Source organism: Rhinopithecus bieti, unplaced genomic scaffold (assembly GCF_001698545.2).
Source record: "Rhinopithecus bieti isolate Rb0 unplaced genomic scaffold, ASM169854v2 scaffold_7438, whole genome shotgun sequence".
NCBI classification, from domain to species: Eukaryota; Metazoa; Chordata; class Mammalia; order Primates; family Cercopithecidae; genus Rhinopithecus; species Rhinopithecus bieti.
Window position 1 is genome coordinate 1505929 of NW_016805589.1, and position 23859 is coordinate 1529787.

The following is a 23859-nucleotide window of genomic DNA, read 5'->3' on the forward strand; positions in this document are numbered from 1 at the left end:
CGGGGGGGGGAGCTTGCAGTGAGCTGAGATCTGGCCACTGCACTCCAGCCTGGGCCACAGAGCGAGACTCCATCTCAAAAAAAAAAAAAGACATGATCTTACTCTGTCACCCAGGCTGGAGGGCAGTGGCACAATCTCAGCTCACTGCAGCCATGACCTTTTGGGCTGGAGCTGTCCTGCTGCCTCAGCCTCCTGAGTAGCTAGGACCACAGGTGCATGCCACCACTCCCTGGTAATTTTTGTATTGTTTTAGAAACAGGGTTTTGCCATGTTGCCCAGGCTAGTCTTGAACTCCTAAGCGCCCCTAATCTCAAGCGATCCCACCTGCCTAGGCATCCCAGAGTGGTAGGATTACAGGTGTGAGCCAACCATGCCTGGCTGAAATTTAATGTATATTTTTTTGACAGAGTTTCGCTCTGTTGCCCAGGCTGGAGTGTAGTGGCACCATCTCAGCTCACTGCAACCTCTGCCTCCCAGGTTAAAATGATTCTTGTGCCTCCGCCTCCTGAGCAGCTGGGACTACAGGAGTGTGCCACCATACCTGGCTAATTTTTGTATTTTTAGTAGAGGTGGGGTTTTGCCATGTTGGCCAGGATGGCGAAATTTAATTTTTAATGGCCATTTAGTAGTTATTTGTGAGATGTACTATAATTTATTTGTCTCCTATGATTGGAATTTAGGTTGTTTCTAATTTTTGCTGACACAACACTTGTATGTACACTTTTTGCCTCTTTGAATATTTTCATAGAATAACTTCCGGGGAGTAGAATTCTTAAAGGATTTGTGTATCAAGGCTTTCAAAATATGTTGCTAAATAGCTTTCTAGAAAGGCTATTTATTTCAGTTTTTGGGTTCTTATCTTTCTAACTGGCTTTATGCTTGCATTAAAATATGCAATTTTTATTTAGTTACAGAATGAAGAAGAGTCTGGAGAACCTGAACAGGCTGCGGGTGATGCTCCTCCACCTTACAGCAGCATTTCTGCAGAGAGCGCAGGTAGGTAACAGGGCAAGGTGATTACGGAATCCTTAAAAACACTCTGCGCTTTGACATTACAATTTAAAAAAAAAAAAAGTTTCAGAAGCAGTTGGAAGAAAGGTTACAAAGTGAGTCTGGATTTTAAATAATTGAGAAGTGGATACATTTAAAAATCACCCCCAGTGTCTTGGACGTTCATCTGGAAATGTCTTTTGGTTCAATTGTTATATATATACTCTTAAGGGAATGGCTGGGTTTTGTCTGCTAGAGTTAGTGGAACTCCTTTTATTTCAATTCAGCTAATCATCAAAAAATTGTGACTGTTAAAATTCTGCAGCATATTTTGACTACAAGGATGAGTCTGGGTTTCCAAAGCCCCCATCTTACAATGTAGCTACAACACTGCCCAGTTATGATGAAGCGGAGCGGACCAAGGCTGAAGCTACTATCCCTTTGGTTCCTGGGAGAGTGAGTATAATTTGCCATGTTACTTGATGGCTGCTCTATGGGAATTAAGTTATTTTCATTGTCCAATTTTGATTCATTACTTATGATTGTATTGATTAGTGAAAGTAGAGCTAATTTTAAAAATCGGGTATATTTGCTTTTGGGATAATAAACTCATCTCTTCCTAAAAATGACAAGGTAAATTACTAGTCAAACCTGCTCATTTTCCTTTATCTCTCCTATTACCACTACTTTTCAAGTCTCCTGGGATGGCTGAAGTATCTTGAAGCAGGAGCACAGTAACGTTTCCTTGATTCTGTACACTTAATATTTTGCTGTTGGGTGGATAGTTGCTAGGGAGGTCTAGGAAGATAATAAATATGTGCAAATTTATAGAATTAAACTCATAAAAGAGATCTTCACATTGATTTAGATGAACTCCATTCTTACAGCAGTCCAGATCATGTCATTTGTGGGGACATAGTGAGTTCAGATTCCATCTAGCTTGACGTAGATTCATGGAGGTGGAGATTGGGATGCCATATAAACCAGTGGAGATTATTGGGCACTCTTGGTTCTTGATGTCAGATATGTAAGTGCTGTATTTGTCATTTTGTAAATATTCATCCAGATTGAGGTTGATGCAGGTAGGGCATTGGATCAGATGTTGGGAGAATGGAAGCAGGATAAGTCCCCAGAAATGTGGGGACCATCAAGCCTCTAGGCTCTATTCTAGCAAGAAACTGGAGTGAGTGATGAGCAAGAACAGAAACCTAGTCTAGGCAGTGTGATGGCATAGGCCCAGAAGTTCCCCTCTTGGCTTGAGGATAGTAGACTGTTTACAGATCACACCTACTGTGAGGAGCGGAGCTCCTAAAATCATTGCTTGGCAGAAATAGTTTATGAGCGCAATCTAGGATGATCCTAAATGGTGATGATGTGCATTCAGTTCTTATAGGTGCCAGGGAGAAACTAAGAACCCTAATGTCTAAGGGCAAGACAATCATAATGTAACTGCCGTATATTGGAAGCAAACAACATGCTTGGTACTGTGCTTGATGCTTTTATGTATTTTGTATATTGTTTCCAGTCTTCATAGTAACCTTGAAAGGTAGAGATTATATTATCTCCATTTTACAGATGTGAAAATTTAGGTCCAGAGAGATAAAGTAATTTTCCCAAAGTCATACGACTGATAAGTGGCAGAAGTGAAAGCCAAACCCAGATATTCTAGAATCCAAAGTCCTTGTTTGTTTCACTGTACTCTGCAGACCTGTTGCAATATATGGTAAATAGATCAGTATGGAAATTAGTCTGATAAATCACAGAACTCTTCAGAATACTTTCATTTGATACAGGTACATATTTAGGAGCTTCTTAAAGGGCTCTAGTATTCAGCAGACATGTATAAAGCACTTTTAAAATCTAAGATGCAGTATATTTTACAGTGGATAGGTAAAAAGCTTTGTATAAGGCACTGTTCCTCATTGTTACTCAAAAGCCTAAAATCCAACTAGGGTAAAGGGCCCACAAATACTGATAACTAAGACACTTAAGAGCAGTGGGCATCATGAACTGAAACTTTACTGGGTGATCATAGGGGAAGATGTGATTTGATGTGGGCCCGGAGTTTTGATGGGTAAGAACATTCCAGAGGGAAAAAGCACAGAAAGCAGGTGTGAATCCAGCCAGGTGAGGGCAGTTCTGTGTATGTAGTAATTGGCTTTGTATGAGCACAGAGTTTGTGAAGGGAGATATAAAGTTGTGACTAGAACTGTTGTTTATAGAATCCTTGGAATGTTAGACGGGAGTATTTAAACTTCTATATGCAGCTTTTAAAGAATCCTTCACAGTTTTTGAGCAGGGGTATGAGAGGACTTGTGTGGTGTTCTGGAAACATTAACTTGGCAACAATTTCTAGGAGGAATCATGGTAGAAGAGATACCAAGAGGATAGGAAGAAGGCATTTGTAATATTATTAGATGTTACTTCCATGTGTTTTTTGGAGTATATCTTTGAGTAGTTATGCAAAAAACAGAATTAGCTTTTAATTTTGGCAAAACCTTATTCTGCTAATATGAAGTAAGAATACTAGATATTTAATGTTTTAAAAAATTAATTATAAAACAATTCATTTTAATAGAAATTTCAAACAATAGAGGAAGTATGTTAAGTTAGAAAAGGAAGTTGCCATTGCCAACGACCTCCCTTTCTCTAGTTCCTACTCCCCAGGGAAACCACTGTTAACAATTTGGGTCTTCGAGACTCTTTTCTGTGTACAACAAGTTTTGATATTCCCTAAAATGTTTTTCATTTGAGGAGCCCTCATTGAACTGTGTACAGATCTATCACTTTTAAGTATATATTCAATTGTTTTTAAATGTCTCAACACATATCTACATCAGTTAAAAAGATAGCTCACATGTGTTGGTATTGTTCAGGATCATGTTATTTCTAGATCTGCAATATTATGTTATCAAGTTAGGATGAAAGAGGTCTTATCTGCTGATAAGGTTAGAAGTGAGATTGTTTTAGATCTGTATGCCAATACAAATATATGCTTATGGAGTTGAGCAGTGGGCAGTTCTGTGGACTATTCATGTATGATCGTACTATTCTTTTTTCCCCTTTATCAGCCTCGTAAAGCATTTATTTTTTTAATTTTTAAATTTTTTTTTATTTTTTGAGATGGAGTCTCACTCTGTCGCCCAGGCTGGATTGGAGTGCAGTGGTATGATATTGGCTCACTGCAAGTTGCGCCTCCCAGGTTCATGCCATTCTCCTGCCTCAGCCTCCTGAGTAGCTGGGACTGCAGGTGCCTGCCACCACTCCCGGCTAATTTTTTTGTATTTTTAGTAGAGACGGGGTTTCACCATGTTAGCCAGGATGGTTTCGATCTCCTGATCTCATGATCCGTCCGCCTCCGCCCCCCAAAGTGCTGGGATCACAGGCATGAACCACCACCGCACTTGGCTGATTTTATCTCTTTAATAGTCCCTGGATTACTAATATTTTAGGTCCTAAACAGGTCCTCGATTACTGATATTCTAGAATTTAAACCAAATGTGTAAGTAAATTTTGTCTTTTGTCTTCTTGAGGTATATTTTTTTAAAGGAAGAGTAAATAGTTCTTTGTGAACTTTTAAATGTTTGAAGTGTATTGTTAAAGAACTTGGATTATCAGATGAAAATTTCATTTTGAACACTGGGGATAGAAAAAAGATTTGCTTCTTTTCTAATTATATATTAATAATGCAAAATGGAATTTTAAACACACATTGAGCCTTTAATGCTCATAATTTTGAACTGAGCCAAAGCAATAACTTTTTTCCTTGCCACTCAAATTTACCCCTTCATTTTTCTTTATATCTTCCCTTTGCCTAGAAATAATTCTTTTTCTTTTCATTTAGGATGAGGATTTTGTGAGTCGGGATGATTTTGATGATGCTGACCAGCTGAGGATAGGAAATGATGGGATTTTCATGTTAACTTTTTTCAGTAAGTATGTATGCATAGCAGAACCACCCCCTCCAAACCAGAGTGCTTTGGATTATGGGTGAATCTGACTGAATTAAAATAACTAGTTGAGCTAATGTATTAATACATTATATTTATTTGGTGCCTTTTACTGGAATGTTCGAAGCTTAATATACCTTTGTTTTAATATCCCTTCTCTTTGCCTTCTGTTTTCATGAATATCTGTGGAAAATATAATTAAAGCAGTTATGAGGATGCTGCATTTTTACATGAGCTAAGCCTCATCTTCCAGGTCTACAGGGCCCTTCTGCATTGCTTCTACTCATCCTTAATCTGTAGAATAGGAATTAAATGCCTTTGATGAATTTTGCTCTGAAAGCTTCTTTTTTCTGACAGATCAAAGTCAGCCTGATTTTTCTCCCTTCATGTTATTTTGCATTTATCTTTTTGTGTGCCTCACATATAAGTGAGCAACCATTTCCTTTATTTGTTGTATTAGAAAGATAACAAAATGCAATGCTTTTAGAGGTGATGTTATATAAGTTGTCAAAATTCAGAGAACAGGAGGACGAGTGACTTGAATCAGATTATTTGGAGGCACTTATTTAATGTTGAATGCATTTATTTTATTTACTGGACTATATATATAACACACACAGTAAAAAGCAGAGGTCAGGCTGGGCATGGGGGTTCACGCCTATAATCCCAGCACTTTGGGAGGCTGAGGTGGGTGGATCACCTGATGTCAGAAATTTGAGACCAGACTGGCCACCATGGTGAAACCCCATCTCTACTAAAAATACAAAAATTAGCTGGGTGTGGTGGCAGGCACCTGTAATCCCAGCTACTCAGGAGGCTGAGGCAGGAGAATCAGTTGAATCCAGGAGGCGGAGGTTGCAGTGAGCTGAGATCGTGCCATTGCACTCCAGCCTGGGTGACAAGAGTGAGATTTCGTCTCAAAAAAAAAAAAGCAGAGGTCAAAGCCAGGGCCCAGTGGCTCATGCCTGTAATCCCAGCACTTTGGAAGGCTGAGGTGGGTGGATCACCTGAGGCTGGGAGTTCAAGACCAGCCTGGCCAACACGGAGAAACCCCGTCTCTACTAAAAACAAAAATTAGCCGGGCATGGCTGTGCACGCCTGTAGTCCCAGCCACTCGGGAGGCTGAGGCAGGAGAATCGCTTGAACCTGGGAGGCAGAGGTTGCAGTGAGCCAGGATCGTGCTACTGCACTCCAACTTGGGTGACAGAGTGAGACTCGGGCTCAAAAAAAGAAAAAAAAAAAAAAGCAGAGGTTGTAAGTATATAGTTTGGAGACTGTTGTTAAGGTTTGCTTTTTGTTTTTTGCTGTTTTTTGTTTTTTGTTTTTTTTCCTTTTGAGACAAGGTCTTGCTCTGTTGCCCAGGCTGAATTTGGAGTGCAGTGGTGTGGTCACTTCTCACTGTACCCTTGACCTCCTGGGCTCAAGTGCTCCCCCTACCTCAGCCTGCCAAGTAGCTGGGACTGCAGGTGTGCACCACTGTGCCCAGCTATTTTTTTTTTTTCTTTCAGTTTTTGTAGAGATGGGTCTCACTGTGGTGCTCAGGCTGGTCTCAAACTGCTGGGCTCAGGGGATTCTCCCAGATTGGCCTCCCAAAGTGCTAGGATTACAGGTGTGAGCTACTGTGCTCAGCCTGTTAAGGCGTTTTTGAAAGTATCTAACAGTAGACATAATTGTGTAAAACCTGATAGGGAGGAATTTTTCTTGTTTGCTTTTGGGGAAAGACAGAAGAATGGTTGTTTTAGAGGAGGTATGGTGAGGGTTGTGGAGGACAGGCTTTTATCCTTTGGAAAGTCATTTAAACGGCAGGTGTAAGGCACTCTTGTTCTTGGGTAACAGGACATGTCTAACATCTTTCCCCTCCTCTGCTTTTGCAGTGGCATTCCTCTTTAACTGGATTGGGTTTTTCCTGTCTTTTTGCCTGACCACTTCAGCTGCAGGAAGGTATGGGGCCATTTCAGGATTTGGTCTCTCTCTAATTAAATGGATCCTGATTGTCAGGGTAAGTTGTACAACAGAAGAGATGGGCTCTACAGAGGGACAATAATTAGAATATTTTGAATATTTGATTTTTCATTTGCTTTTTTAAAAGTTATTTCAACGTGTTAAATGATTTTTGGTTTGTCTGTAAGCCAAACCAAAATCATTTGCAAATGGTTCATGCACACAAGTTTTGTTGTCAAATCTATTAAATACTGGTCTATCATTAATATTGTTCACCATCTGCTTTCTTTGTTTTTAATGTTTATAATATGATAATGTATATGTTCTGAAATTAGTTGTTTTTATAATAAAAGGAAGGATATTTACCCCTTTGATGTCTCATCAAAAGCAGCCATTCCTCTCATTTCTGTTACAGTTTTAATCTAGCTCTCTTCTTCCTTCTTTTCTTTTCTCCTTCTCTTCCCCTCTCCCCTCCAGGATTGCTTATGCCAAAATGTTTGGGGAGCCAAAACTGTTTAACAAGTATTGCTCCATTAGGAGCCTACCTCTGAAGTAAATTATAGAGATGTATGTCTTTAGTGACTTAAGAGTTACCAGTTAGTTAAATTTGCATGAAATAATTTAAAGTTGTAAAAGATCTAGGCTTTTAAAGTATCCTCTGATTTCAGATATGTTTATTGCTATCATCAACCTTATAAACAAAAACAATTTATCCATCATAAATTGGCATTCTTAACTAATGGGTGTTGCTTGACCACTGTAGTTTTTCTAAGTAGTGCCACCTTATTTATTATAAAACATTTGTTAACGTTTTTAGGGTTCCAGACTCCTTTGAGAATCTGATGAAAGTTATAAGCTTTTCCCCCACATAGCTAATATGTACTCATCTATAATAATGGACTTTAGGTTAAGAACTCAAGCCCTAAAGAGGTTTTCATTCCTTCCCTAAATCTTAATTGTTACTTTATTAACAAATAAAATGCTATATTTTAATTTTCAAACTACATTAAACTCTTGGACACCAAAGCCTCCAAGGAAAAGAGAAATAAAATTAATTCCAGTCTTTTTTTTTTTTTTCAAGCTAAATTTTCAACTGCATTTAAAAAGTGAATTAAATGGGCCGAGCACGGTGGCTCACGCCTGGATCGCGCCACTGCACTCCAGTCTGGGCGACAGAGTGAGACTCCGTCTCAAAAAAAAAAACCAATCAAGTGAATTAACTTGTATCGGTTAGGATGCTTTTGACTGTGAGTAACAAAAACCTAGCTCAAAATGGCTTAGAAAAAAAATTTTTAATTGTTATTTTAAATGGGGAAAGTTTATTTCCCCTGAAAACAAGTCCCTGACAAGGAGGTTAGTTAAGTCAGTGGCTATTGGACATCATCAAGGTCAGCTGACCTATCAGCTTATTGGCACAGATCCCCCCTGCCCTCAGGGTTAAAAGATGGCAGTTTCATGTATCAGTATTACATTGAAACACAGCAGTGCTCAAGAGAAGAAAAAACTATTTAAAAAATTTTTTTTCTACCACCTTTAGAAAGAACTGTTTTTTCTCTAAGAGCCAGGAAAGCTTCTCAGAAGCCCTCAACTTCCATTGGTCAGAATGGCATCCTGTGCCCATTCCTAAACCAGTTGCCAGCAAGGGAAGGGGATTACCCTGGTATACATGATAAAGCTTCCAAAGTCAAGACAAGGCTGGAGGAATAGGAACAAAATCAGGCCTCATTAGAAAGAAGGCAATGATATCAGCTACTCAGGAGGCTGAGGTGGCAGGATTGCTTGAGCTCAGGAGTTCAAATCCGGCCTGGACAACATAGTGAGATCCTGTCTCTTAAAATTAATAATAATAATAATAATTGCTTTTGGCACTGAATGAGCAAAGTAAAACGATCATTATTGAAACACATTTCTAGAAGAGCAAATATGTGGGGAAAAAATGTTTTCTAAAAAACAAATTTTTGTATACTTTCAAAATGAGTTCATAAAGCTAAAAGCTATCCATATTTAACAATTGCTTTTCTCTGAAAGGAAATAGATTTGCATTTATTGTAACCATTTCAAGCCAGTAATATGTAAAATACTTTCACTTATATTTTAAAATTATTCTAAAGGCTAAGCAATGGCATTGGTAGAACAAATAAGTCTTGCTGGGCACAGTAGCTCATGCCTGTAATCCCAGCACTTTGGGAGGCCAAGGTGGGTGGATCACCTGAGGTAGGGAGTTTGAGACCAGCCTCACCAACATGGGGAAACCCCATCTCTACTAAAAATAAAAAATTAGCTAGGCGTGGTGGTGCATACCTGTAATCCCAGCTACTCAGGAGGCTAAGACAGGAGAATCACTTGAACCCGGGAGGCAGAGGTTGCAGTGAGCCGAGATCGCGCCATTGCACTCCAGCCTGGGCAACAAGAGGGAAATTCTGTCTCAAAAAAAAAAAGAATCAGTCTTGCATTTTGTGATTTTGTGTACCCTTAAATTAAAATGAGGAATTGTGTCTGTTAAGCTGCTATAAAGTGTTTTGCCTTATTTTTTAGTTTTCCACCTATTTCCCTGGATATTTTGATGGTCAGTACTGGCTCTGGTGGGTGTTCCTGGTTTTAGGTAAGTGTTTTTAATGTAAGAAAAGGCAAGAAAACATTACATTAAATTTTGTAAGTAAAATTACTTTTAGTAAATGTTCATCTTGATTACTGTATGGTAATATATTAATAATTGTTAATAAACATTTTTTAAATGTTGCTTTCTTAAAGAATAGTCTTTCGTTACCATCAGAGTAATGTGCAGAGTAATAAACAGTTTCTTTGTGGTTGTAGGTTTTTCCTCACCTATACATACATTCTTCTCCTCCATGTGATCAGTGGGGTATACTGATGACTCTGTAGTCTGTCAGTTTTTTCCCCTTGTGAGCTATTGCCACACAGCATTCACAAACTCAAACCAGAATTGCTTATAGGCTTACTGCAGCCAATTGAACTAACTTGTAAGTGCAGGTGGCCCATCTTTGGTGGGTCTATCAGTAGAAAACAGAAAATATATAACCTCACTAGACATAACTTCTGAAAGAACCACCATTGGATTTCCAGAATAGTTTACCATTGGTGGGAATAAGAATTATTTTACAATGGGCAAGAGGACTCTTTTTTTTTTGACAGAGTCTTGCTCTGTCGCACAGGCTGGAGTGTAATGGCGCGATTTCGGCTCACTGCAATCTCCACCTCCCGGGTTCAAGCAATTTTCTTTCCCCAGCCTCCCAAGTAGCTGAGATTATAGGTGTCCGCAACCACACCTAGCTAATTTTTTGTATTTTTAGTAGAGACGGTGTTTCGCCAGGTTGGCCAGGCTGGTCTCGAACTTCTGACCTCAGGTGATCCACCCGCCTCAGCCTCCCAAAGTGCTGGGTTGCAGGTGTGAGCCACCATGTCTGGCTGGAATTTTTTTTTTTTAATGGAAGTTTTTAAAAAATATATATATACCGGGTATTTCAGGTTTCTGGTCTTTGGATTACTTTTTTTACTCTAAACATTTATTTTTAAATATTTTTTTCCTAGACATTAAAACAAAGAGATGAACATTGTATTTCAATGTTGGCTTCTTGATTATTTGTAAAGAAAATATATATGATACAGTAAGAGAGACCACCATCACTTCTGTCATTTCTACAAAAGAATAACAGGGCCATCTTGTGGCTGTTAAAGACGATGCGATTGCCTCACTGTGTTTCTGTGACATCAGTTTCTTCTATCTCCTGTTTTGCTTCTTGTTGCCTCCTTAATTAAGATTCTTGTTGGTGGTGCTGCTAATGGGTCTGGCTAGCACATCCTGGCACCCACACCTGACAGGTGCTTAATAAATTGAGGACCTGGGCCAGGCATGGTGGCTCACACCTGTAATCCCAGCATTTTGGGAGGCTGAGTCAGGAGGATTTCACCTTGAGGCCAGGATTTCAAGACCAGCCTGGGCAACATAGCAAGATCTCATCTCTACAAAAAATTTTTTAAAATTAGCCAAGCATGGTGGTTTGTGCCTGTAGTCCTAGCTACTCGGGAGGCGAAGCAGGAGGACCCCTTGAACCCAGGAGTTGGAGCCTGCAATGAACTATGATGGCAGCACTGCACTTCAGCTTGGGTGACAGCAAGACAGTGTGTCTCTAAAAACAAAACACTTTAGGACCTGTTTTGCCAAGACTAACAGAGCCTTGCATTGCTGACCCTATATTTTACTTAGAAAATATAAATCATTCATCACACTATCTACCACCTCCTCAACAGCATGATCTACTCTATGATTGGTCATTAGAATTCTAAGGAAAGAAGAATTCTAAGGAAAGAGAAATAGTAATTTTTTTTTTCCTCTCTTGTTATTGAGAACTTTAATATAAAAATGATGGCCGGGGCGGGTGGCTCAAGCCTGTAATCCCAGCACTTTGGGAGGCGAGGACGGGCAATCACGAGGTCAGGAGATCGAGACCATCCTGGCGAACATGGTGAAACCCTCGTCTCTACTAAAAAAATAAAAAAAACTAGCCGGGCGGAGGTTGGCGGAGCGCTGTAGTTCCCAGCTACTCGGGAAGCTGAGGCGGGGAGAATGGCGTAAACCCGGGAGCGGAGCTTGCCAGTGAGCTGAGATCCGCCACTGCCTCCAGCCTGGGCGACCAGAGCGAGACTCCGTCTCAAAAAAAAAAAAAAAAAATGACCAACAGGAGAATAATTTAGAAGAAATAGTTCCTTGGCTTGCCTATTTTCTAAACTGTACCTTTAAGAGAAAGGCTGACCACCCATTTCCCCAAGTCAAATCCTGAATGGACCAAAGAAGAGCCCTTAAGCATATGTTCAGATTGATTGCTTATGGCATAAATGATTTAAGGAAATTTAATGGATTGATTCTCTTTCTATATTAAAGTTTCATGGGAGGTGGTTTTATAATACTTTATCATTGATCATTCTTGCTATGTACCATTTGCTTGTATGCGAAAAATAAGAGTTTGGCCGGGCATGGTGGCTCATGCCTATAATCCCAGCACTTTGGGAGGCTGAGGCAGGCAGATCACTTGAGGTCAGGAGTTCGAGACCAGCATGGCCACCATGGTGAAACCGCGTCTCTACTAAAACTACAAAAATTAAATGGGTGCAGTTGCTCATGCCTGTGATCCCAGCTACTCGGGAGGAGAATGGCTTGAACCTGAGAGACGGAGGTTGCAGTGAGCTGAGATCGTGCCACTGCACTCCAGCCTGGGCGACAGAGCAAGATTCCATCTCAAAATACATATATATAGTAATAAGAGTTTGGATACACTTATGAGCATTTATACCCAATATTCAGGTCATTTTGGGAACTTCCCTTTTGAAGAGAACCAGTTTCATGGCTCTTGCAGAGCTGTATGCAGAGCTCCTAAGCTGGCTGCTCTTGAGCTATAGTTAGCCTATAGTTTATTTGTTCCACAGTTACTTTTAAAGTTTTTCTTAATTAGTTGCCAACATTTTAAAAATCAAAATTATTTCACATAAAACATCTGAATGTTTTTACTTTTCTTACAAGTTGGAATATCAAGCAAAGCTTGCCTACATTCCCCATGGCACCCTTTGGCTGAAGCTGAGTTGTTGCTATCTCCTCCATATAGGTCATGTGCCTTCTAGTTCAGTAAGATCCCACCACCATACCCCAGCTTAGTATTTGAAGGGGTAACTCCTGCTCGATACTCACTTGTTGCTTTGGGTGCCAAACAGAATGATGTTCCCCAAGCTCAGAGCTGACAGCTCTTGGTTACTGCTAAAAATCAGTTCAACTGTCCAAGTACAGTTTTCTGCCACTGAGTATCCCAGTAAAAGTGTTTTTTAAAAAAATGTGCTAAGGGCCCAGAGACCATCTCTGAAAGAAGAAGGCCAAGAAGAGTATCCGAGTTTCCGCTGGAGGTGCGTTATCACCTCTCTGCTGTCAGTTTTAAGAGGTACAAAGTTTTGTGAATGTTATAGATTCTGGTGTCATCACACAAAAAAGAGTCTTACTAAGAAGAGAGAAATAGACTGGGTGCAGTGGTTCACACCTATAATCCCAACTCTTTGGGAGGCTGAGACAGGAGAATCAATTGAGCCTAGGAGTTCAAGGTCAGCCGGGCAACATAGCGAGATGCCTATCTCTACAGAAAATTAAAAAATTAGCTGGGCATGGTGGTGTGAACCTGTCATCCTAGCTACTTGGGAGGCAGAGGCAGGAGGATCATCTGGGCCCAGGAGTTGAAGCTTGCACAGCTGTGATCGTACAACTGCACTCCAGCAACAGAGCAAGACCCTGTCTGTTGGGAAAAAAAAAAAAAATAGAGAACTAGAGTTTCAAATTGAGACGATGAGAATTGCTGTAATAAATAAGGGGATCCTGACATCTAGTGGACATTATATACTGTCCACAGAAAAAACAGCTCATGACAAGGAAGGTTACATTTTTTTTTTTTTGGAGCTCAGTAGGTAGATTTTGATGTTTCTCAATGAGACTTTCGTATGTAAATGTTTGGCCGCATCTTTTATTTCCTTTTTTGACCAATTCGATTGTGAATGTGCAAAACACACTATTGACTCTTGCATTATACCTTCTTATTGAAGGATGGATAATTTGGTATGAAAATCCTTTGCAGATTCTGGAGGAAATTGCTCATGCTTTGATTACCTTTAGCAGAAAAATAACAATGTATTGCTATCAGGAGAGGGATTTCTGGGGAGGGGACTTAACATGGAAATTATAAATTCATTCATGACTTTTCTTTTTTAAATTAGGCTTTCTCCTGTTTCTCAGAGGATTTATCAATTATGCAAAAGTTCGGAAGATGCCAGAAACTTTCTCAAATCTCCCCAGGACCAGAGTTCTCTTTATTTATTAAAGGTATTAAAGAAAAAAATTTATTCTAGTCCCAGTGTAACCATGTGCTACATTGTAGATTTCTGTTCAGTTTTAGAATAAGTATCTGTGGTAGGGGGATATAGAGAAGGTAAGGAAGGCACAGTCCCTGCCTTTTAGCAGTTTCTTGTCTAGTAACAGGGATTTTTACAAAAAGCTATTGATAAAGTCAAATTAGAAAAATTGCCGTAGGAGAAATTGTTACTTTGTGCTTTGACAGTGTGAAAGAGGCAGGGGTCTTAGCGGTCATCAGAAAGCTAGGATATTTGGCTGCTTGACTGAATTCAGCATCCTGAATCCACTGCTTACTGTTGTACCAGTTCCAGAGGATGACATTCAGAAGGAAACCTTCAGGCCTAATCACTTGTCTCTGCCCCTAAATCCCAGAACCTGGAGAGACTGTGTAATACTTTAAGAACTCCTTTTATCTGGGCTGCTGACAAGCCCACCAAGTCTTCCATCTCTTAAAATTGTCATTGAGGCTTTCCTGATGGCTTTCTTCAGGTTGACATTCTGATACCACTCTAATGTAAGGAAGGTCAAACCCAAGAAAACAAGAGAAAGGACCTTTTCCCTTGCCTAGAACAGGAGGACTAAGCCCTGGCAAGGCTCTTTGATTCACACATGATTTTCCCCAGAGGCTGACATTCCATCTTACATCAGTGGCTGACTAAAGGAAGAGGTAGAGAATCTTTAGAAAGAGTACACCAGAGAGAGCTCTCTTTGGTAACAAGTTCTAATAGACTTCATTGGACTTGGCTGTTTGTTCCTTGGGACTTTTGGGGACTGTGTTGATCATAGAGTGGAACCTTGAGCACCACCTAGTGGCCAGTCCAGTTGAAGGTCTTTGGCAAAGCATTGTAAAGGGTAGGTGTAGTAATTCAGATAAACTTTACATGATAGTGGAGAGTGTGGGGAAGAATTTCAGAATCATCTGAGGCAGAGTGAAGAGCAAAAATTGGGAAGTATGGAGCTTGTTCAAAGGACAGTAGCTTGATTTGGGGCATAAAGGAGTACTGAGGGTCAAGGCTAAAAGTCAGGTTGAAACAAGTTTCTGAAATAACCTTGAGCACCGAGCCCATTTAGTAGAATCATCAAATTGATAGAGTCCGTGACATGTTGGATCAATGCAAGACTAAGCCCACGTGGAACACGAATTTGTTCTGTACTTGCAGAGTATCAGTTTATATAGGCAATCATACGCTAATAATCAGGTTCTCAATTTTGAAGATTGGTGGTCTCAGGAGGTATGTTTCAAGAAAATAAAGCATCTACCATAGTTCATTTCCAAGTGATAGAACAGCATTGAAAACTTTAGGCAACAGAATAATATAATGAGACCATCTTGAATATAACAAACATTTTTTCAAGCATAGTATAGTAAACTAAAATTAACATTCATGGAGTTTTCCACATGTCAGATAATAAGCATTTTACATGGATAATTAAATGTATGTAAGTAAAGAAGGCTTAAACTGCTTTTAAAGTTAGTTTCTTCAAAGAAATATATACTAGTATTCATTACTAAAAAACAAGAATCTTTGTGTGTTTAAAAATGTGTAGCATGTAATGAATTTGAATTCAGCCACACGGTCTGGATGTAGATGAACATTCACACCACTGGCCTGGGCCGTAATGCTTACGATGTGTCTTTGTTTATGTCTAGAACATAAGAGGCTTATTAGATATTCTTTGCAGTTTTATTTAGTCACCATTGTCATCTTTCATCTATATATCTGATTGGAATTTATAGTTAGCCTTAGGTTTAACTTTTACCTATCAAGGATTCAAAAGTTAGTACTATTGGATTGCTATAAGTCCTCCTTATGAAGGGTGCTGAAATCACCTAATATTTTCCCCCTGATACATTGACACCCAAAATATACTGACGGGACAGATTTATTTCTCTTTTAAAAAAAAGTCATCAATTCTGTAGGTGTAGTTTAATGTTAGCTCTGAATTTCTAAATGGACTGAGATCACACGTCTGCCTATTCTCTTCATCCTTCAGTTAGAAGGAAATTTGGATCTTTATTAGGGGATTGCATACCTTCTTCATCTTGGTTCTAAGCATAAGAAATAGCAGTCCAGTTGACAGAAAGCCTGAACGTCTCAGTTTTCCTGTGTTGTTTGGTACTTTACTGAAAATGTTGTTGTTACTGTTTGGATTTTCTAAAATTTCTGCAATGTTTTTTGATGTTCTAAATTTAAAATTATGCATGTGGGGTTGTGATTTGAAATAGGCAGTCCTTAGTAATAATAATGTTGTAGGAACTGCTAAGGGAGATTGAAGTGATGAACCTGCCGGTGCTTCAGGAGTATACATTAAGAGTTGTCAGAAACTTACTCAGGTAAATGAATGCACTCCATTGGAGGGCATAATAGAGTTTATTTGCTTTTCTGTTTAACTGTGATACCCTGGTTTATTTGAAATCATTCCTGACACACCCAGAGAATTCAGAGCTCTAAATTAAGGGTTTGAGGAACTTACAGCAGACTTTAGAATTCTAATGACTTCACTAATTTTCCAGGGATCCCCAGAGGGAACCTGAAAAGCCATAATATCCTATGGAACTGAGTTCCCTTTGTCCATTGAAAGGGTAAGAACTATGTCCAGATCCAGATGTAGAATCCTTTCTTTCTCTAGTTCAGAGGACATTTAGTTTAATTTTGTTAGAAGACATACTAGGAAACTGTCATGTGAAGTATGAAAGCTTTATTTTTTTTCCTCCCTATCGATTCTTTATTATGTTTATCACAGTTTTTAAAAAGTCATTATCTGCTGATTCCAACATTAAGATAGATAAGTCTATTTGTATTGATGGATTTTTTTCTCTTGACTCTGGGTTACATTTTCCTGTTTTTACATACCTGGCCAGTCATTTCTTTGTTGCAGCATTGTCGGTTATCATGTTGTAGAGATTGTGAGCTCTGAATTTTGTCAGAAGGTTGTTGAGTTTTTGCCTAGCAGGCAGTCAGATTAGTAAAGGATAACTTTAATCTTATTTCTAACTGTCATGTGCAGTGATTCTTCTAGGGAGATAGGGGTAGGGGAGAGGGAAAATGTAGTTTTAAAAAACCTAGGCTAACTCCTGCTGAGGAAAATCACTGGTAAATTAGTGACTCCTCTGTTAAATTGCCTCTCTTGACATTGTCAACCTGAAGTCATCAAAAGGATCAGAGTACAGAGTTTATGCAAGTAGAAAGCTGGGAATGGCCAATCAGAGAACACAAACTTTAGAAAATGGGGTCAGTGTTCCCAAAAGCTTTATTTTCTTTTATGGACTTCTACTTCTTTGATGGAGATGGCACCATTTAAAAGGTAGCTGAAGAAGGACACAGGTAGGGAATTTTTAAAATAACTTTGCCGGAAAGATACAGATAACAGAATTTTAAAATAACTTCACCATAACAGAAAATAATACTTTCCATATTGTACTAGGATTTGGCATTTTACTACAAAGGGGTATAAGAATAGTGACTTTTCTAGTCAGACTACCTAAAATATAGTACAAATAAACCAATCTTGAAGTGATCCTGACCAACACCTCTTTATAATCAGCCAAGGTAGATGTTACAAAAGCTAAACATTAGAGCTCATGTACTACTATCATAGGGGCAGCTCTCAGGTTCCCTTTCAGAGTCCATTTAAGCTTAAGGGAGGGAAAATGTATTAATAAGCTGTTATCTGTTTTCCTACTTTGTAACAAAATGCCAGAAGGAACTGCTAAAGGTGTGCACAGTGGCCATCAAGAAGTATGTGACTGGGCTGGGCACGGTGGCTCACGCCTGTAATCCCAGCACTTTGGGAGGCCGAGGTAGGCAGGTCACCTGAGGTTAGAAGTTTGAGACCAGCCTGGCCAACATGATGAAACCCCATCTCTACTAAAAATGCAAAAATTAGCTGGGCGTGGTGGTGTGCACCTCTAATCCCAGCTACTTGGGAGGCTGAGGCAGAAGAATAACTTGAACCCAGGAGGTGGAGGTTGCATTGAGCCAAGATCATGCCACTACACTCCAGCCTGGGCAACTGAGCAAGACTCTGTCTCAAAAAAAAAAAAAAAAAGTATGTGACCGAGGAAGCAGAAGAAACAGATAACCTGTTATAAACATCTGTACCTGAAATGGTAAAAAATGTAAAGTGTTTATACTTTTTCTTATTTACCAGTTCACTGGAAAATACATTTTTATGGATTACCACCTCCTCTGATGCTGCCAGGTGAATGAGGAGTTAGCTACAGTAATAAGGTGGTAACACAGTTGATTGGTTATATCTAACACTATTTGTGTGGTACCAAAAGCACTTGTACATATGAAGCATAATGTATTTTAAAATTATTTATTTTAACTGCATCTGAAATAGAAGGAAAAAAAGAAGGTTTTTGAGCCCTAGCATTAATGAACTAGGGCCTTCATAATTTAAAAGGTGACCTAGTGACCTGTACCTATTAGGCATCAAATATTTTAATTTTTTTTCATGTGATAACAGACACTTTCATTTCTCGTTTTCTGTAATTTTTCTCCTATTCCTTAATACCTCTTTTATTTTATTAAAGGAAATTCATCTCAAGGTAAAGGTTTACTTATTGGACTGTGTTATAAGATAGCAAGATAGTAGAAATGGTGTTTCCAGTAGAATTTTTGCTAAACAAAATTTCCATAATGTCTCCAAGAAGAACTGGTTGTCTTCCTGTTGGAATTAAATGATCTGTAGGCTATTGGATTCCTTTTTTTTACAAAGTGATCTGATCTACAATTTAGTAATGCGGTCCAGAGTCCCTAAGATCTGTTTGTCCTTCAGTTTGCATACTGCCAGCATTTCTGTAACACTGCCATTCAAGCCTCCAAGTCTCAGACAGCAGTGCCCGCTAGCAGTCTTTCATTTGGAAATTGTGTGGTGATTGAGATTACCCACTGGTGACCTATCTAGGTCCTCTTGAGAGATTTTAATTTAATTTAATGTAATTTTTACTTTTCTTACTGAACGAGCAAAGGGATTTTTAATATTTGTTGAGTGGCAGGCTTTGACTTTGAGGAATCTATTAAAGCTGTTTACCTATGCTAAAGCATCATAAACCAAGGAAGTGACCAGGTAATTGTACCATATTGCATATTCTTGCAAACTCTGTTTTGACCTACTAGTCACTGTTTCATCAGTTTTCATCTATTAAACTGATAAAACAGAAATTACTTATGTTTATAATGAGTCTGGCCTCATTGCAAAAATGTTCGTTTAATATTCATCTGCCAATTTTCTTTTTGCTTCTACTTGGCTTTAGAATTCCTTATATTCTTGTGTCTCTGTCTCTGTGCTTTCCGAGGTCTTTCAGTCTCTTATATCTCAATCGAAAGAAAAGATGTCCTTGTATCAGTTTCAGTGGTTTACTTCAAATCACAATGCAAGTGAATTTATAGTTTGGAAAAATGTTGATTATATTAAAATATGTTAATTTCCTCCAGTGTGTTTGTAGTGTCTCTCCATTTTGGCAGCCTTTTAAATATTTATGCAGTAATTAATCAGAAAAGATACAGAAGACGTCAGGCATAGTGGCGCACACCTGTTAGTCCCAGTTACTTGCGGGGGCTGAGGCAGAAGTATGGCTTGAGCCCCGGAGGTGTAGGTTGCAGTGAGCCAAGCTCGCGCCACTGCACTCCAGCCTGAGTCTCCAAAAAAAAAAAAAAAAAAGAAAGAAAGAAAAGACACAGAAGAGTTTCTTGTGGCTTTTACAGTAATCTGGGGGATAGAAAAGTAAGTTATAGACCTATATATGAGCCCATCCAACTCTTACTTGTTGCTGAGTACCACAAAATAGTTTCTCAATAAATATTTATTAAGTAGTAAATGTATCTCTTTAGTGTTTCTTTTGTTGTTAATATTTTTTCTTTTATTGTTAATATAGGGAATTACTTGTAGTTTTCACAAGTTGTTTTCATGAGAACCAAAACAATGTACTAGTACAGAAATGCCTCAAATTATTAGATGAAAACTGCATTTAGTAGAATGCATAGGCATTGAGAGCATTTATTTCAGTCAGATAAATTCCTTTCTTAAAATTAGTTTGAAACTATGTATATTATTTTAAGAGAAACATGCCCCCAAAATACAATGACTTTTTTGGAAAACTTGTTTTTTAAAAGTATTTGTGGTACCTGTGAGTTTATCCTTGTTTTCTAATTTTGCCATGCTCAATTGAGGTATAGCATGACATCGTTGACATCCTTACTGGAAATCTTGCTTGTGTAGTATCTAGTGGAACTGTTAAGGTAAACAGTACCTTTAGGTATATTAGGAAAATTACCTGTACACTTGGATTATGCTCTCTGTCCCAAGTTACAGTCACTGCTGACAGGGTTAAGTGTGGGATGCAGTAGCACTGCTTCCATTCTATTCTTTTGTTAAGAGGTTTGGAAAGAGAGACTCCTGACTTCAGGAGTTTTTAGAAAAAGCATTCCAGTTTTTTCTAGTTCTAGAGGCCTTGATAACTTTAAGAACTGAAATTTTAATGTTTATTGAATACCATGATGTCAGTATACAGTAATCTTAAAACTATGTTAAAATGCACTTATGTCTCCAAACATCCTGCCTTCTTTTGTGACTACATCCTTCTCTTAGCCAAAATAACAAGCTAACTAGAGTTTCAATATTCAATATCCTTCTCTGGCAGATGTTTTCTGGCAAAGGCCTTCCTGCATTTATGAATTCTCTCTCAAGAAGCAAGAGAACACCTGCAGGAAGTGAATCAAGATGCAGAACACAGGAATAATCACCTGCTTTAAAAAAATAAAGTACTGTTGAAAAGATCATTTCTCTCTATTTGTTCCTAAGTGTAAAATTTTAATAGTTAATGCAGAATTCTGTAATCATTGAATCATTAGTGGTTAATGTTTGAAAAAGCTCTTGCAATCAAGTCTGTGATGTATTAATAATGCCTTATATATTGTTTGTAGTCATTTTAAGTAGCATGAGCCATGTCCCTGTAGTCAGTAGGGGGCAGTCTTGCTTTATTCATTCTTCATCTCAAAGTGAACTTGGAATTAAATATTTTATTGTAAGATATGTATAATGCTGGCCGTTTTAAAGGGGTTTTCTCAAAAGTTAAACTTTTGTTACTGTGTTTTTGCACATAATCCATATTTGCTGTTCAAATTAATCTAGAAATTTATTCAATTCTGTGTGAACACCTGGAAGCAAAATCATAGTGCAAAAATACATTTAAGGTGTGGTCAAAAATATGTCTTTAATTGGTAAATAATAAGCGTTAATTTTTTATGGCCTATATTCACAATTTTGCAATACCTTATTGTACCTAAGGGATTCTGAAGGTGTTGTCACTGTATAAAATAGAAAGGACTAGGATACAAATGAAGCTTAATTACTAAAATGTAATTCTTGACACTGTTTCTATAATTAGAGTCCCTCACCCCCATCGCCACCCCAACCCCACCTTATTTTCCTTTTATCTCCTGATGATTAGGCCAAAGGCTGGGAGTAAGGAGAGGATTAGGTACTTAGGAGCAAAGAAGTAGCTTGGAACTTTTGAGATGATCCCTAACATACTGTACTACTTGCTTTTACAATGTGTTAGCAGAAACCAGTGGGTTATAATGTAGAATGATGTGCTTTCTGCCCAAGTGGTAATTCATCTTGGTTTGCTATGTTAAAACTGTAAATACAACAGAACATTAATAAATATCTCTTGTGTAGCACCTTTTACTGTAGATTAGTGCTTAATTTCTTGGCTTGCATTTGTTGATTGCTAAGGCAATTTTTTCTAATCTTAGGGAATAATTCAGTAGATGTGATTAAAAAGCTAATGTTGGATCAGTTTTTTTTCTTCATTTTCAGCACAAGAAGTCCTCTTCTTTCATATCCTACTAAATACATTCCTAAAAATGTATATGAACATTGGTTCTGTAAAAGATAATGGACTAAAAAAGTAGAGAGGAGTTGTAGAGGTCTTAAATCATTCTGGAATTCCTAATTATGCTTCGATTTTTAGACATAATTTTAGATGATTTATTTCCAGTGTTTTCTGCATATTCTCATTTGTTCTTTTTCTCAGTTGAATACACCAACTGGTTTGAGTCCTGTGAGCATTCAGTCAGTTGAAATTAAAGATTCCTCATTTCTCCTAATTTCTATTCTTGTCTAGATGTTAAATTTAGAGACCAGTGGTTTTTATGATATCAGCCATTTAATTTTTTTAAATTTTCTATTTAAGAAATATAAAGACAAAATACACCAAGATGGTCAAATTACTACACAAATCAGCACCAGCACAGTCTGATAGCTGCAAATGTCCATTCATCTGCTGTGTGTGAATATCCAGAATCAGCATAGGAAGTCATTTAGGATGTCAGTATATAATGCACAGAATTGTGGGTTGTTTGAAAGCCAAACAGGAAAATTAGGAGCCTCCTGGATTGACATTTCAATGATCCTTCCAACCAGTTTATGGATTATTATGAATAATAGTATAGTGTGTTCTTGTTCAGAAGTTATATTTGATAATAGAGAAGGGGGGAGTTTTATGAAAGTTTCTTTGAAAAAAAATTTTTTTTTTTCATTTTGAATCAGATTATACCAACAATGGAGTTTGGAAGTTTGTATGGCCTATAATGTTCTAAGTTCCAGAATGAAAAGGTCTGTAACAATCTGAATAGATGTGGACACATATAGCAGAGAGAACTATGTAAATTATCTTGCAGAACAAAATAGAAGGGTCCTAAATCACGTTAACTCAAACATTGTGGACTAGCTTTGTGTTTATTCTTCAGGTCCTTGTGCCTTATTTGGTTTTGTATATTCAACGAACTGAAATATTTGGAATTCTTATTTCTACATATTTGGTGATCCATAAGACTTTGTCAAATGTAAACTTACAGTTTGATGTGCTTTAAAATACCTAGTCAAGAGGATGATTTCTCTTTAATCGTTTAAATGTTCTGAAAGTTAAAATCTTTTGAGGCACATAAAGTTGGCACCATATATCATCTGGAGTCCTTACTGGTATTCAGGATGAAAATGTTCATGCTGCATTGTTGATTCTCATTTTTCTCTCCCATTTTCTTTCTCACTTGGATACGTTAATACTGATAATGGATAAAGGGTGAGATTTTATAATAAATGGTTTTAGAAAGGTATTCCTAGGAACCGTGGTTATTAAGGTTATGGAGTAAACTAGCTTGGACCTTGGGCTACAGGACAACTAGGATTCACCCGTAACGACACAGTGCCCTGTGTTTCTTAACTTCTTGTTGCCATTTGAAACTCTGTACTCCTATGTTTAAAGAGTTCTGTATAGCCTTTTTTTTTTTCAGAAAGTTATGTTGCTTTGTATAGAAATAAAAGGCATTATTAAAATTTGCTTGTTAAAAAAACGATAAGAATGAATATCTTTACTAATAGGATCGATTTTGTTTAGAGTTTTAAAGAAACAACAAAATTTTTAGTGAAGTAAATGATTTTTTTTCCCCTTTGCTTTCTTATTACAAATCTGACTTGAGCTCTGGCCCACCGTGAGTCATTATTAGTACAGATGAAGTTTTGCTTGGTCTTCACTGTGTTCTTTTACTAAAATATACTCTACTTAGCTATAAATGGTTTACATTCAAAGGAAGAAATAAATTACTGAAGTGGAGTATCAGGACCAATAGAAGTGATACTTCAATTTGAGTGATTGCCTGAGGGGGCAAGATTCTGAGGTGAGAATCGACAAAACTAGACCCCAACAAAACTAAACCCCTGGCCTCAGGCTTTACATCCAGTCCAATGCCCTCTTCCCATTGTCCCAACCTTTTGAAGGGTTGGCGTGTAAACATTGACATAAAATGAAAAAAATCGTTTGGCCATGCTTCTTGTAAACATCAGTAATCTAATTTTAACTTAAAACATGCTAAGAATAGACATAGAATTGTACATTTATGTAAAGTAGGAGGGTGTGTGTATATGTGTTTGTAGAGATGGATGAATAGATTTTTTTTTTTTTTTTTTTTTTGAGACAGAGTCTCGCTCTGTAGCCCAGGCTTAAGTACAGTGTCGTGATCTCAACTCACTGCAACCTCCACCTTCCAGGCTCAAGTCATCCCACCT

At 38.1% G+C, this 23859-nt stretch overlaps 1 protein-coding gene across 1 annotated transcript in view; it reads left to right on the forward strand.

Annotated features, from left to right (window-relative positions):
• The window catches only part of NDFIP1 (Nedd4 family interacting protein 1), a 47947-nt gene extending 24801 nt beyond the window's left edge, over positions 1 to 23146 (forward strand). The window contains exons 2-8 of the mRNA XM_017872959.1: positions 909 to 996; positions 1316 to 1446; positions 4835 to 4922; positions 6815 to 6939; positions 9417 to 9483; positions 13647 to 13752; positions 20432 to 23146. Of these exons, the coding sequence (XP_017728448.1) occupies positions 909 to 996; positions 1316 to 1446; positions 4835 to 4922; positions 6815 to 6939; positions 9417 to 9483; positions 13647 to 13750 (603 nt within the window). The 3' untranslated portion in view covers positions 13751 to 13752; positions 20432 to 23146. The remainder of the gene's footprint in view (positions 1 to 908; positions 997 to 1315; positions 1447 to 4834; positions 4923 to 6814; positions 6940 to 9416; positions 9484 to 13646; positions 13753 to 20431) is intronic.
• The last annotated feature ends 713 nt before the right edge of the window (positions 23147 to 23859 follow it).